At 45.2% G+C, this 16,183-nt stretch overlaps 1 protein-coding gene across 2 annotated transcripts in view; it reads right to left on the reverse strand.

The window, feature by feature from the left end:
- Window positions 1-3,800: 3,800 nt before the first annotated feature.
- Window positions 3,801-16,183, reverse strand: part of vwa8 (von Willebrand factor A domain containing 8) — a 70,261-nt gene continuing 57,878 nt past the window's right edge. The window contains exons 40-45 of one of the 2 annotated variants that reach the window (XM_047342506.1): window positions 10,956-11,064; window positions 8,782-8,907; window positions 8,003-8,161; window positions 7,132-7,230; window positions 6,540-6,778; window positions 3,801-5,603 (exon numbers count right to left, since the gene is read on the reverse strand). In XM_047342506.1, the coding sequence (XP_047198462.1) occupies window positions 5,495-5,603; window positions 6,540-6,778; window positions 7,132-7,230; window positions 8,003-8,161; window positions 8,782-8,907; window positions 10,956-11,064 (841 nt within the window). In that variant the 3' untranslated portion in view covers window positions 3,801-5,494. Of the gene's footprint in view, window positions 5,604-6,539; window positions 6,779-7,131; window positions 7,231-8,002; window positions 8,162-8,781; window positions 8,908-9,254; window positions 9,356-10,955; window positions 11,065-16,183 lie in introns of those variants that run through there. The other variant, XM_047342507.1, reaches the window with a different exon arrangement.

Raw genomic sequence — 16,183 nt, forward strand, 5'->3', positions numbered from 1 at the left:
CAGGTACGTGTTGAAAGTGGAGCACATGCTTCAAAAATCAACAACTGAAAACCTTTAGTGAGTTCGTCAAGAAAAAGAGAAATAATCTCCAGCACATTAAGAAACGTGTGTTTATCAGTCGTCACGGACAACAACAGTAACACAAGTGAGGTGACACATGAACACACACCCAGACCCACATCCTCTGATGATGTCATCACACACACACACACACAGCGTTTCTGTCTCATCCAGAAATGTTGGAATTTACAGAAACTGTTGATTAAGTTTGTCGTTTGTTCCAGTGACTGTGTGTCTGAGGCAGAGGTGAGGAGAGTGGAAACACACACACACACACACGCACACACACACACACGCACACACACACACACACTTATCTGAACTGGCTCTTATCGTGGTGAATGTTCCACTCTGTCCACACTTCACTAACCCGAGTAATTCAACAACCAGACAGAAGTTTTCCGTCGGTTAACGAGTTGAAACTTCAACAGAAACCAACTGAACTCTGGACGTTTTTTTCCTGAAGGGAGCGAACGTGAGAACTCAAATGTTCCAGACACTTTCCCAAACTTTTCCCTTTCAGCCTCCTGGTGAAACGTCCGAGTGAGTCCACGTGAGGAAACAGCAGGAGAAGGTCTGGGAGCTTCTCAGAGAGCGAGTGGACGTGTTGATGAGGTTTCTAACACGTGACGGACGAGGAACTGGAGGAACACAAACATCTCAACTGAATAAAGTTAATAAACAAGTTAGTTACAAGTTGATTCACATCATTGTGGGACCAAGTTTGTTTTTAGAAATAAACAGACATTTATTTCCCATAAGTCTCATTTCAGTGTGTGTCTCCAGGCCTGATGGGACGTGTGGTTCCCTCCAGTCGTCTTCGTGGACAGCAGCTCCAACACGAGACCTGGAGGAGTGAACTCACTCATCTGGTTCCGACTCTAAACTCCAGATGTTCCGGATCCCGTCCTGGAGATTAAACCCACAGACGGAGAAACGGAAACTTGGATCAGTCCGGTCCCAGAGCTGATGAGGGTCAGAGCTGCAGCAACATGTTAATATGAAGCTTCGTCTCTAATCTGTCTCAGGGTCTTGTTCTTGACTGAAGGCAGATTTGTGCAAATGTAATAAAAGGTCCTGAACCAGTAAGAACAAATAAAGGTGAAAAATATACTGGGATCAAATTAAAAAAGGTTTTTTATTAGAGAGACACAAACAAATCATATTTTCTGCATTAATTTAATGAAACAACAGTGAAATGTAGATCAGATAACTCAGATCCATGTTGTTGGCAGGTGGATGAACCTCCAGCCACAGGAGTTTGGATCCTGCAGCTCAGGACCACATCATCACTTGGACTTGAACTCGGCCGATGTGATGAAACACGGTCTTGTAATCCGTCTCTTTACAGCACTTTGTTTTTCATCACTCTGCTCGAGCGTCTGCGTGTCAGCACGTCTGCGTGTCAGCTGCTCTGCCCGACGACTCTGGATCTGTCAGCAGCTCCAGACCAATGAACAAGTCTATTAGAAACCTGACAGGGGCAGGTGGTCTCACGCACCACACACACACACACACACACACACACACACTGTGCACTCTTGACTCTGGGCTAATCAATCCACCATGAGGCGTCGGGACTCCTGCCAGATGTTTGTACCACAGGAGACTCAGACCCACGTGTTTTTGTGTCGTTCACGTTAAACCTGCAGAGTCGAACTTCCGTCTCCACGAGAGAAAATAAAACACAAACTCTGCAGATGTCTGACGTTTTCTCCAGCTTCTCTTTTTGAACATGTGACCTGCAGCGAACAAAGATCTGCTGCTGGACGAAACCAGAACAAACCCTGAACGTGTTGTTGAGGCTCAGCCACCGAGCGTCTGTTTATTCAAAGTCTATTAATATTAAACGTATCACGTGTCCGACTCATCACTTCACCTCACTGGACCTTTAACTACACACACGACAGGTGTGAAGCTGATGATGATGATGAACGGTTCTTAAAATATGTGAGACACAAACTGAGATTTGTGATCTGATCAATGTGTGCGTGTGTGTGTGTGTGTCTGTGTGTGTCACAGACAGAAACATGATGACATCAGCCAAGACCAAACCCAAAATAGGCCTCAACTGAATCATCAGCCAGACTTTCTGATGCTTTTCTCCAGAAAACGAGTCTCACATCAGCTCTGACTCATGCAGCCGCTACTCTGTGGTCTAGACGTCTTATCTCTGTGTTGTCATCACACTGGGCTAGATGAGTTTGTGTTAGAGGTGAGTGTGTGTAAGGTGTGTGTGAGGTGTGTGTGAGGTGTGTGTGAGGTGTGTGTGTGAGGTGTGTGCAGCTAAGCCCGTTCTCAGACTGTGTAAATCCAGTGAGTCAATGAAGCCGAGTGGTTCAGGAAGCAGAGGAAAGAGGAACCGAGCCGACACGAGGTGTTGCAATAATCTGAATCCGTTATATTTCAAATGCATCTGATTTTGTCAGTTGATGAGATTTGATTAAACTCCTCCACAGGAACATTTACTTTTTACACAGGAAGCTCTGAAGCTTTGAGCTGCGAGAGTTTGTGAATCTTCAGAAACCTCCGCAGCAGGAAACTGAAGGAAAACGTCGTGAAAGCCACAGATTCACAGACGCTCCCTAATAAAAGCTTCAGGAACATTGTAAGAGCCGATAAAGACGCAGCAGCTTTAATTCAACGTGTTATTATGGAGGAATGTGGATATTTCATCTGGACGAGCTGGTGACGACGGAGAACCGACGTGTGTGTGTTGGGTCGTTGAGGCTCCGACGCCAGAGCTGTGGTCCAGTGATGGATCATTGCAACACTTGGAAAAAGTGACTGGAGGAAATGAGAGGGAAGCCGAGCGCTGAGGTTCTGAGAAGCTCCAGTGTTTTCTATGAATTAAGAGCTTCGGCTCTCCTGCAGACAAATATACAACAACCCCGAAAACCAGCAAGTCCACCAGCTTCTGTGGTAGAAGTGTGTTTTCATGATTTGAGCTTTTATTGTAGCAGAAAATTACAGGATTCAGTTACAGCTCGTGGAAACACGTCGTCAGAAAACCAGACTTCAGCCAAAACTCCCTTTTATCACTTATTAAGTTTTAATGGAAGTTAAAAACACAGAATAATGAAGTTTGAATGTAGATTTATTCATAAAGTCAAGTAGCTTTAATCACTGTGGGAACCTTTAACTGAACGATGCAGATAATTAAACACACTTAAATAATATAAAATATTTCTCCAGTCGACAAATACTGTGTTTGTTTATAACTAGATTTTTTAAATTTTGTTAATAAGTTTCTTTGATTGGTATAAAATGAATTGTAACTTAGGAACTAATAGATGATGTGAGGGCCTGTGATGGTCTGCAGCTATTTTAATATAATTATTATAATATATAATATATATTTGTATTTTATTGAATTATCAAAATAAAAGATTATGTAAGATTCTTCTTCTTCCTGCTCCTTTTCATCCAAGATGTGAGATTCTGTGTTTGCATTTAAATTGTTTTGTTTGGTCGAAGAATGAAATAAACTTAAAGATTTGAAAACTAGTTATTACATATTTTGTATGATGCTTTTAAAGTTAGCTCAGAAATAATTCTAGAGCACCTAAATCCCTTGAAACGCTCCTGTAGGACAGTGGTTAGGAATATTAATATTTATTTGCACCGTCACTAATAAATATAACACTGCAACTAAGAGCGTGTGCGGATCTGCAGAAATCAACGTAACTGATCTTGTAATAATCAGGAAACTGTGGTTTGTGCATAAGAGAAGAAAAGTGAGCGATTAAATGATTTATTAAAAGTTTGTACATTAAGTCTCCAATTTATTTCACATGCATTAATAACAATGTTCAATTAAATAAAAATAATATTATGTTAAATCCCTCAACGTGAAGTTTGAGTCACTTTCATTCCTCTCGTGAATCAGCAGGAGGTCGGAGGGAGTTGAAGTAGGTTATTAAAAACGAGGACGGATCAATAGACCGATGATTTGTTATTGATCCGCTCAGCGTCAGACAGGAAGTGTCAGTGTGAGGAGCAGAGGCAGAACTGATGTGTTACTGGAAACACTGGAAACACTGGAAACACGTGGCACAGAGTTTAATCTGACTCACAGCAGGAGGTCTGAGCAGAAAGTCACTGCACCAGAGAAAGGATTTTAAAACCTGATACTTTACAGCGACTCTCCTGGAAACCTTCCCTGTATGTTCCCTTTTAAATCAGGTGGGATTTTACATCACTGGCATTTCAGTCAAAGATCAGTTTGTTGATCTGAAAATATTTTTACTTAATTGATGTTTATGCCTCATGTTGGTTAAACTGTCGTTTTTCAGCAGTTACACATATTTTTCCCACTTCCACAGACAACACCAGTTAAATAAAGTTTTTATTTTGTATTAATCAATCTAAATAAGAAGTAACCGTTGTCATTAGTCTTTGTAGTAAACTGAAGGTTGTGATCTCACCTCTCTTGGTTTGTCTGTTTGCAGCTTTACACAAAAAACACTTTCCATGAAACTTCTTCACATAGTTTCACTGGAAATATCCAAGTTATCAACAGCTGGATATCAACTACTGGAAGTCTTCAAATAAATCTGAATAAATCTGACAAACACGACATCTGTAAAATAAAGTGATACTGAGATGAGTGTGTGTGTGAACCGGAGAGCGTAACATGCACAGCTACAGTAAATACACACTCAGAGATTCTGCTGCTAGTGTGTGTGTGTGTGTGTGTGTGTGTGTGTGTGTGTGTGTGTGTGTGTGTGTGTGTGTGTGTGTGTGTGTGTGTGTGTGTGTGTGTGTGTGTGTGTGTGTTTGGGAGGTCTGGCAAAGAAAGGCACACAGACACACACACACACAGACACACACACACACACTGTGGGGTTGTGCAATGCTGCCTTTAAAGAGCGTGTGCAGTCAGGTGGGAAATTCCCTGGTCACAGTCCCGACATTCCTCAGGAGCCAAGTTGTTGTCACCGGCCACGTCCAAGTGTCAGTCTGTGTGTGTTACTGTTTCTCTTCCTGAGCGATAAACGAGCAGGAAGTCCAGACTTAGAGAGGCCGTTTCAAGTTCACCCCCCCGGAACAAGGACAAAGACGGACGCGCGTGTGCGTCACTAAACACAATGAAACACAACAGTAGCTGAGGCTGCGTGTTTGATCCCCGCATGAGGCCTGAGAGCGGCTCCAGACGCTCGTCACATCACTCGGTTACAGTCATCTGTCAGGAGCGAGCGGTCGCACCAGAGCGTCTCCACCACGTCTCTGCCCTGAGGGGACAAAGCAGCTACACACTCCTCAGCTGTCACGCTCACACATCGTCCTTTACACACCTGACGGCTTCTGTGAAATGATAAACACAACCGACGGTAAGGACACATCGTGAACAAGTCCCAGTCCGACAGGTTTCACAATAAAATCTAGAGTTTGAGATGCGGGGGCTCCTCAGAGGAGTGAGTGGGTGTTGGTGTCAGGCACTGGACAACATGGTGGAAGTGAAGATCTGCTGCAGGATCTGTGGGATCTGCTTCGTGTCCATGGCAACGAAGGATCTCCCGGCTGGAAGCGTCTTCTGGAGCCTGACACAAAGACGGGGAGAAGGAAGAAAAGATGCTTGAACTGTAGCAACACTCTCATTTCCTAAAATAAAAAGACAGACCAGCACTTGTTTGGATCATTAGAGGACATTTCTACAGACAGAGACAGAGACAGAGTCTTTACATGGTGGTGAAGAAGTTTCTGTTCTTTGTGTGAAGCTGCTGCAGCTCTTTTTTTTGCTCTTTCAAGAGGTAGTTTGTCGTCCAAGTGAGAAAACACACAAGCAAATGTCTTTCACACCTTGTTCAGACCTTCAGATTTTTCAGTTTACATCAGATGTATCAACTTCCTGTTACAAGCAGGAGGTTGAACACCAGAGCTGATGGATGGAGCTCAGACATTAAGGCAGCGACTTTTGTGTAAATCCACCTGTGGCCTCTAAAATAATGTCTTTTAACGTCATTTACAATCAGGGTTAAAAGGAAAACAGAAAAGCTGTCAGTTCCAGTCGGGCTCAGTTACTTCTCTCTCTCTGGGACCCAAGTTCCAGTTCTTCCATGTTTCCACGACATGTGAATAATCTTTTCATCTCATTCTGACATGAACCTTTTCACGAGTTCATTTCTACCCGAGTTAAAGAGTCACAGCTCTCAGCTCCTTTCATGGATCAGGTCTTTTCTGAGACTCTTCAGAGAGTCACGAGCAGCTCAGGTCACGGTCGGGTCATTGCCCTTCTACAGTCGGACCCTGAAGCAGAAGCTCTTGAGAAGCTCAGGACCAGTGAACCTCAGATGAGAGGATGTAAATCATTTATCTGCGGCTACAGAAGCAGCCTGAAGGAACAGGAGAGGATTTCACTCTTTCTTTATCTTTGCTGGTTCCATTGAACTTTAAAGTCCAGTTGTTGTTTAGTTTGGCAGAATTTCTTCTCCCTCAACCTTCTCCTCATATTTCAAACCTCAACTTGACCTCCTCACCTTTCAGCCTGATCCCCGAGGGATCCGATGAAGATGGCGAAGGCGTTGACCTGCGGGTCAGAGGTCAGGACTTGGGCGAAGCGCTCGGGCCGGATGCCGTAGCGCTCCAGGTTGGCATCGCTCAGCACCACCACAAAGCGCTCGTCGGCTTCTTCTCGCGCCAGCTGCTTGATGCTGGCGTCCGTGCCCTCCAGCGTGTAGTCGCCACTCATGCAGAACTGAGCGTGGGCGTGCATGGTCTGCAGGGCGGGGACAAGCACGAGGACGAGGATGGTTAAAAAGAACAAGCGACAGGGAAACAACTTCATCATCTAGACTAGATATGATACATGATAAAAACTAGAATTACAATAAGTTAATATGTCCGTCAACGGTTCCTCAAATTAAACCAAACGGCACCAAATGTCACAAACACATAGAAACCCAAGTTGATTAAGAAATTAAGAAAGAAACAGAAAGGATCTCTAATTAAAATACATTTGAGCTTCAACACAAAGTTTTGAAATAAAGAAATAAATAGGAAAAGGCAGATCGCTGTGTTGAGAACAACGTGTGAGAGAAACACTGAATATGACCGATCGGAGTCTCGCACCTTGAGGACCTGGAGTCTCTGCTTGTTGTCCTTGGGGACCTTGTCTGCTCGGACCAGCTCGATGTCGTAGCCGTCGCCCGAGTGACCCACGATGTCGTACTGCAGAGACGACAACGTGTCAATCATTACACAACTCCTCACTCTGACCTGCACACACTACACACATGTCTACCCTGACCAAGGTGCACATGCCCCCCACACTGTATGTTACATGAGGTCGGCCGGGCTCTGTGGGCCTCAGCTGCTCCTCAGGTGTCACACATATGTTCCTCATGACGACAGTGACGAAGGTTTGTGTCTCGTCTACATCACTGTTGCTGTTGCTGGGGGATATTTTTATCAAGCTCCTCTCGTCACATCAGAATCTGTCTTTTTACACAAACACATTTTCTTTTCTACTTTACACAAACCAACATCTTGAAATTTAATTCAAAATATAAATGTTCACACACACATACATTGTGTGTGTAGCACAGACACACACAAGTGAAGGTGTGTGTTCTCAGATGCACTTTCATGTAAGAAGTGTTACGCAAACACTGACATGTGATGAGGACCACTCTGTGTGTGTGTGTGTGTGTGTGTGTGTGTGTGTGTGTGTGTGTGTGTGTGTGTGTGTGTGCGTGTGAGACACTGATATAGGATCAGTATCAGGTTGGGTTGAGTGCCACTAGGGGGCCAGATGTCTGTCTCCCTTCCACACACTCATGTCTCCTCTCTCTTCTTTCTGTCCCTCTCTATTTGTCCTGAGTTCTTCTTCTGTCTTTCTCTCTATCTCCTGATCCTGTGAGGACGGAGTGACGCAGACTGACAGTCGCGGGTTGAGCAGTAAACATTCCTCAGTAACACGTTCGTCTTATTTCAGTCGCACCTTGAACTTGTGCTCGTAGCTCTCCAGCGCCTCCATGACCATACACACGGCCTCCATGGAGCGCTCCAGCCGGCCGTCCACGCCGTTGAAGCGGTACATGCTGCCCGACACGTCGGCCAACACCCGCAGGCGCTTGGGCTTCTGCTGCGGGCTGCCCAGCTACAGACACACGGGGGGGGGCAGAAACAACACGCAGTCAGAATCAGCACCATTCAATGAAAGAAAACACTGAACCTCGCAGAGCGTCCCGTCGAAGTCGGTGTAGCTTACTTAAAATAACGTTCGTCACGAGGTCACGATTTCAAAACTGGCTGCAATTATTTCAAACTGGAACCTCGGGCCAAACCAAAAATATGCAACACTTGGAGCTAAATAAGGTAGAAAAACATGGTATGCATATTATGGTTAGTGTGTGTTTGTATGATGAGTATGGGAACTATCTCAGAGCCGTGTGTGTGTGTGTGTGTGTGTGTCTGTGTGCGAGTATGCATGTACGTGAGCTCGAGCAGAAACGCAGGCTGTAATAATAATCTCACACACACCACTGGAATGTGCCGTCTGACAGATAAACGTCAAAATTATGTGTGTGAGTCTGGGAGTGTGTGTGTGTGTGTGTTTGGAGGTGTGGCAAAATTTCAGCATGGTTTAAATGTATGCAGCAACACACACACACACACACACACACACACACACACACACACACACACACACACACACACACACACACACACACACACACACACACACACACACACACACACACACACACACACACACACCTCTGGTTCCAGCTCTCCTCTGCGTTTATATATCGACTTCTCTCCAGTGAGTCCATCAATGATTTTAGCATCGTCCAGTTCACCCAGTGCCTGGTTCTTCAACCACTGTCGCTCCTTCCCTTTAGCCTGAAACACACACACACAGACACACACACACAGAGACACACAAAGTTAAGTCAACAAAATCAATACACCCATTTCAAAATGTGTGTGAGGAAGGTGATTTCATCTTGGTTGTAAATTCAGACGCTGCAGATTGTGAAACAAGGCAAAGCAAAGAAATCCAGACAGTTGCATTGTACTGACACACACACACACACACACACACACACACACACACACACACACACACACACACACACACACACACACACACACACACATCACTGACACATCACAGACCAAAGAAGAAGGATTTACAGACTCACAGTGAACTACACATGCACATGTTTGTCACAAGCACCACGTTAACGGGGGAGCTATGTGACTGCACTGTTCTTGCTGAGGATGTAGTTGGAAGAAGGGATGAGGAGAAAGGAAGAATATCACTTCCCTCCTGTCTTCAGTTTGCTCCCTGAGGAGGAAGAATACAAGCCGCTGTTTCCTCATCAGTGTTTTTAGAAAAGCACAGACACAACAACAGACAGTTTGTACTGTGGGTCGGTGTGTGTGCTCCGAACACAACCACTAACAAGTTGTACAGGAGGAGAAGAAAAGCTCCAGTAAAATAAGTTGAATGACGCCAACTTTGAAAAGATCCAGAAGCTGATTGTCTCTTAACGATGAACCGACTTCAGAGTCACTTATTAAACCTCCTGATGTCTCCTCAATACAGAAGAAGAGTGAGGAACTTTCCAGGTTCGCAAGTTGAAAAGAGTGGAATCGAACCTGCGAAGCTTTCTGGGACTTTCTGTCCAGCGTTTGGGTCGTCCTCCTCCTCAGAGAATGATGCTCGGTAAATACGGGGCCGGCTGTTTATCTCTGGCACGCCAGGCCATTGTTGAGAGATTAATGCGGAGGGGTTTCCCAAAGGGGAGATGGTAGAAACAATATGTTATCAGCTTTCTGAACGCTTGCCAGTGTGTGTGTGTGTGTGTGTGTGTGTGTGTGTGTGTGTGTGTGTGTGTGTGTGTGTGTGTGTGTGTGTGTGTGTGTGTGTGTGTCTTAAATCACTCTTCAGGTATGATAAAGACAACATGACTTCACAGCGTCACGCCTGCAGGGATCATTATAATCTCCATCGTCTTTACGGAGGGAAAAAGCCCCGAGGCCCCGAGCACCAACACAAACAATAACCAATGTTCAGGCTCAAAGTCGGAGGAGGCTGCAAACACCTGGATGGAGACAGAACGCACACACACATATACACAAAGACACACAAACACCCACCCACTACAGTGTATACAAATAGAGCTTCACACCTGGACAGGAGAATAATAGAGTGAGGCTTAGTGTCGTCGCTCTGTAATCATGTCTGCATGCTGCATGGTTTTCCTCTCGTCACACACACAAACACACGCTAACACACACTAACACACACTAACACACAACACACACACACACTAACACACAAACACGCCCCCACACACACTTGAATGCACCGTTCCCCTGAGACGCTCAAACAAAAGCAGGAAAGTCTAAATCAAAATAATGAAACAGAGACAATATCACATCCTGGGTATTTAACCACCCCTCCCCTGTTGTCTCTCTTTTCACTCATTCAGCCAATCGGATTGCTCGAGGGGGACAGCGCCCCCGCCTTCCTGCCCCGGCGTCACGTGCGGGGCTGTGTCAGGTCAACTAACCACTTTACGACCCCACAACGTCAGCTGACTGACGGACGACCAGACTGCAGCTCTTACTGTACAGAGAGTAGAAGCTGATTCATCCAAAATGACAGTTTCATTTATTTATGCTTGGAAGTATGACACACTGAATTTATATATATATTTGCTATATATATATATGTATCATACTGGCGGTAAATTGAATCAGTTTGATTTATAGCCTCAGTTGTTTGACGTGGTGAACTCAGAGGTTTATGCTCAGCTGACCATCATCTGACCATCAGATAGTAGATTAGAGATAATATCTGGTAGTGCACTCCAGTGATCAGGTGAACGTCTACAGTGGCGAGGAGTAAGTGAAAGTGTAAAGAGTGACGTGCATCTGACCTGTAAACTGTCCAGGATGGTTCTCAGAGACTGAACCTGCCTCATGACGGCGGAGGAGAAGCGCTTGTACGTGGCAGCGTCGTATTCACTCATGTTGATCTCCTTCAGCCTGATGTCAGAAGGGAACAGAAGGAAACACAGATTGAATTAGTTGTTTGATGATATGAAAATGGTCTGATTGGTGATTGGTCCAGCATGTGTATCGGGGGGGGAACTTGACACCGAGGTACGAGCTACAAACGACGTCATCGGCAGCATTCGTATCTGACGCATCATCCATCTTTATTTACAGTCTATGATTTCAACCTCACTCCCGAAAGCACAAGTGAACAAATGCTGCTGCTTCTCTCTTCTCTTCTAATTCACCTTTAACAACAAGTCTCCCCATGGAAACCACTTCGAGCTCCGGACACCTGTAGATCATCTGGAACAGGGTCAGTGTTGTTAAACTTTGTGTGTCTGTCTGTGCTCCTTCCAGAACACACCTGTGGACATGACAGCACAGGTGGGCTGCCCCCACCCTAATGTCTCAGTATAATCCCACCGTGCAGGTACTTTGAGGCTCTTATACCGCCCCCATGTTTGAACGGTTTGATGTGTGTGTGTGTGTGTGTGTGTGTGTGTGTGTGTGTGTGTGTGTGTGTGTGTGTGTGTGTGTGTGTGTGATCTCTGCCAGGTGTTTGAAACTTTTGGTGACAACCAGACCGTAACAACCACAGAGATTCAGCGACTTCAAAACCAAGGCAGGAACTGAAGGATGGAGGAGAGGGCTGGCTTTATGTGTCACGCCTGGCAACAAACCTGTGTGTGTGTGTGTGTGCGTGTGTGTGTGCGTGTGTGTGTGCGTGTGATTCTTTTGATTGCATGGCTGATGCCAGTGCAGTCTACACAACATATCCAGTGTCATGCCACCAGTCTCTCAAACACTCGCAGCTTTGTGCAGCCGTCCTTACGAGGACTTTGCATTGATCTTCATTCATTGTGGACAACCGGACCAAAACCCCACCCCTCAGAAACGGGTCTGCTTCATTAGAACCGAGCTTTGGTCCCATGAGCTCTTTTCACATCTCATAGCATGAAGTCGTGTGTGTGTGTGTGTGTGTGTGTGTGTGTGTGTGTGTGTGTGTGTGTGTGTGTGTGTGTGTGTGTGTGTGTGTCAGGCCACACCTCTGCCCAGTGGTCGTAGCTATTTCCTTTAAATTCCTGAACCTTTGATTTCAGAGTGCAGATACAAACTGAGTGTTTTGACGTGAGCCTGAACACTGAACTTTCACATACAACAAGCACAACAACAAAGAGTGAGGCGGACACGCCCACCAACTCCCTGCAACAACTCCACACACTGACCAACAGTAGCTTTCATCCACAGAGATTCTCTGCCAGTACTATGAAGAAATGTGGGTTTGTTTTAACAGCAGCTTCTCTGTTTACTCAAACATGTGTCCATCACACAACACACACACTTCCTGATTCTGATCTGTTTTTTTATTTTTATTTTAAGAAAGTACAGCATGAAACACAACTCATTCCAGATTTACTGCTTCGTTGTTGTGCTTCCTTGAATTTAAGAGTTTGAGCCCAGGACCTCCTGCTGCGTTCTTCACGGTGAAAGACGATCACAGAGAAAGTCCAGTCCCAAGTCTTCTCCTTCTTTATTCGGTTTATTGGCAGGTGACAACCAACGCAAGGTGCATTACCGCCTCTACTGTGTGTGTCAATATCCTACTTCCTCTTTCTTCCCCATTCGGTAGCGTATCTCTTATTACCCTTTGATATTTGATAGCTTCTCCTCTTTGCTCAGTTGAGTGGCGGGTGACAACCTCCTGTGTTGGAGGCATATCAGAGTTATCTAGCTCATATTAAATCAGTTTGTCCAACTTGTCTCCCTCATAATGGAACATACTCCTATTCCAAAGGTAACTACTATTTCAAGCTTAGTTCTTCCTCTCAAGCTTGGCACTCCTTTCCTCTTGAGCTTTCTCTCGTTCTCGAACACACTTATTAAAGAAGCATTACATGCTCCACTGACTTTCTATAAAAATATTTTGTGCGGGGGTTCAACACACAGTGGAAGGCGGTAATGCACCTTGACGTTGGTTGCTACCCGCCAATAAACTAAACAGAGAAGAAGGTGGAGGCTCGGACATCCTCCGCAATTCATGACACTGAAAACGCCTTAAAACAATAACAATGCCTTTGAACAAGAGGCCGGGGCTTTCTATTAGAGTCACAATCTTTGTGGTTTTGATCCACAACATTATTTGAGATCTTTAAACGTCTTTGGTTCTTTATCATGTGTTTGATGTCTATATGACCTTCATGGTTGGAAGAAGATACCTTCATGTCCCATATCAAGGGCGTTTTTTGTACTACCTGGTCAGGCAGCGCTAAGGGAAAGAAACTGATCGAATAGACCTGAACCCAGATATGGAGTGAGACTGGCAGTACAGACATTCACCATGGATACATCTGATGCATTGGAGCTTCCCAGCATGACAGTTGAAACTATTCGCATGCAGATTGAGGATCTTTATAGCAAGTTGATCATGGAGCAGTGGGAACTGTTCAAATCCTCAGAAACACCAGACAACATCACAAGGTTTCTGTTGGCAGAACTTTTTTCTGAACATGACTTTGTCTGTGTCTCAGACCTGATCACAGCACATGACATAACGACTTTCCCTTTACTGAGAGTATCCAGTCCAGTCTGGGAGACGCTCCGCTGAGTTTAGCACCGGGCAGCTTTAAAAAAGCCTTAGAGTTTGGGTCAACTCACTGAGTTGGTTGCAGAGGAGATAACAGAGAGGTCAATTCTCATTGTCTGAGCGCTCCACCAGCGGACGCTCCACCAGCGGACGCCCACCAGCCAGGGACGCCTCCACCAGCGGCCGCCCACCAGCGGACGCCCACCAGCGGACGCTCCACCACCGACTGCCACAGTGTCACACCAGACCACAGCCAACAAACTTCTGAGAAAATGACAATTGTGTTTGCAAACTATTGAAGAAATCTGCCGCGACATCGAGGGCCTGCCTGCGAAACTACGCAGTCAAAAGACATTTGATCTTGATAAACGAGTTCCCTAGGGGAAACCAACTCTTCAAGCACTGACTCTTCATCAAGCAGTTCGCTCTGACAGACGAACATCCTCAGAATCATCAGTCCGCAGCAGTGACTATAGGACAAGTGAGCGTCCAGGGAAATCATCGAAGGGAGGTGAGCACATCATCGAGTTCTCTTTGTGGACGAAATGTCAGAATCTGACCTGGAGTGGGCTGATATCTGAATCTTCTCTGAGTTTAAAGCTGCTGCAGATGAAATCTACTTGGGATCATTAGTGAAGAGGAGAGCCAGATCATCTGATTCTCGAGAGGCTCCAAATCCTCAAAGAGCCACAAGAAGTGTTGGAAAGGAGTGGGCAAGAGGACTTCAAGTGCTGGTAAAGTTTTTGGCCACAGCATCGATGCTCAAGATGGGGACACAAGCTGGGAAGAAGTTCAGTAAGGGGAGATTCCAAGTCCAGAGCATTGAGTCAGTCAAGTCTCATGATAGTGGAGTCTCTGTTTGACAGAGACTCAAGGACAGAGTCACCTGGGTAAACGCCCCGTCCTTACTCATGTCCTCTATAGGTACGTCACAACTGACTCCTTTAGTGGCGAGTCCAGCTAAGTGACAGTGGTCTGTCTCTAAGTCCTATAGGAAAGACAAATGCGACATAAAGGAGAGTGATGGGAATTTCTACATTAACAAAACCATCAAGTCCGAATATTCTGCACGATATCCAGACGGCATCAAGATATTATCCGCTTGGCATAAATGAATTCACACGATATCTTCAAAATAAGCCTGATTAGGGAATGAATGCCAATGGTTCTGCAACACACCCACCTGCCATGATCCGTAAGTCACACTATGGTTGCGTAAAACAAAGAACCGATTAATCACTCTTTACTCTAATACTCTGCTTGAAAAACATGGGCCAAGTCCAGGACATTGACATAGACACGCCCCCAGGATATAATTCAATGTCCTCTACAAGGCGGCTCAAGGACCTGTAAGATGTGGACTGTCCAGAAACGCTGTTGCTTTTCCATTTACCGAAAAGAACCAGAGGTTTGCAGCAATCGCGCCTATGGAAAGCCATGTTCAACAAACCTGCAGAATGTCCAGAGATTCTCCCTTGAGCAGATTCTTTAAACGGTAGAAATGCTATCGCCTCTAAATGAGACTAACATACGTGTCTTCTGCTGAAGGGGTGTGATTCACTCTGGGAGCTCCAGTTTACCACATCCAAACAAAAAAAAAGGCATGAAATGTTTTCTGTAACCATTTTCTGTAACAACTGTTAGAAAAGAATAAAAAATAAGAAGATGAGTCGCAGAAGTTGTCCTCTTGGTGTGAAAGCAGGGAGCACGGGGGGATCTGTTTCATTTAGAACTTCTGCAGCTTGGTCCCATGAGCTCTTTTCACATCTGTGTGTGTGTGTGTGTGTGTGTGTGTGTGTGTGTGTGTGTGTGTGTGTGTGTGTGTGTGTGTGTGTGTGTGTGTGTGTGTGCGTCAGGTGTGTGTGTGTGGTACACCCTCTGCCCAGTGGGTCGTAGCTATTTCCTTAAATTCCTGAACCTTGATTTCAGAGTGCAGATACAAACTGAGTGTTTTGACGTGAGCCTGAACACTGAACTTTCTCACATACACAAACAAGCACAACAACAAAGAGTGAGGCGGACACGCCCCACCAACTCCCCCAAAATAACCCACACACTGGACCACCAACAGTAGCTTTCCATCCACAGACCTCTCTGCTAGCACTATGAGAAATGTGGGTTTGTTTTAACAGCAGCTTCTCTACTCTACTCAAACATGTGTCCATCACAATAACACACACACTTCCTGATCTCTGATCTGTTTTTTTATTTTTATTTTAAGAAAAGTACAGCATGAAACACAACTCGTCCAGATTTACTTTCTGTTTCTCGCTACAGCCTCTCTTTGAATTTAAGAGTTTGCTTCCAGACCTCCTGCTGCGTTCTTCACGGTGAAAGACGACGCCAGAGAAAGTCCTAGTCCTATGCCTTTCTTCTCCTTCTTTATTCGGTTTATTGGCAGGTACAACCAACGTCAAGGTGCATTACCGCCCCTACTGTGTGTGTGTGTGTCAATATCCTACTTCCTCTTCTCTCTTCCCCATTCGCAGCGTATCTCTTATTACCCTTGATATTTGATAGCTT

This window comes from Hippoglossus stenolepis, chromosome 13, assembly GCF_022539355.2.
Source record: "Hippoglossus stenolepis isolate QCI-W04-F060 chromosome 13, HSTE1.2, whole genome shotgun sequence".
Lineage (NCBI taxonomy): Eukaryota > Metazoa > Chordata > Actinopteri > Pleuronectiformes > Pleuronectidae > Hippoglossus > Hippoglossus stenolepis.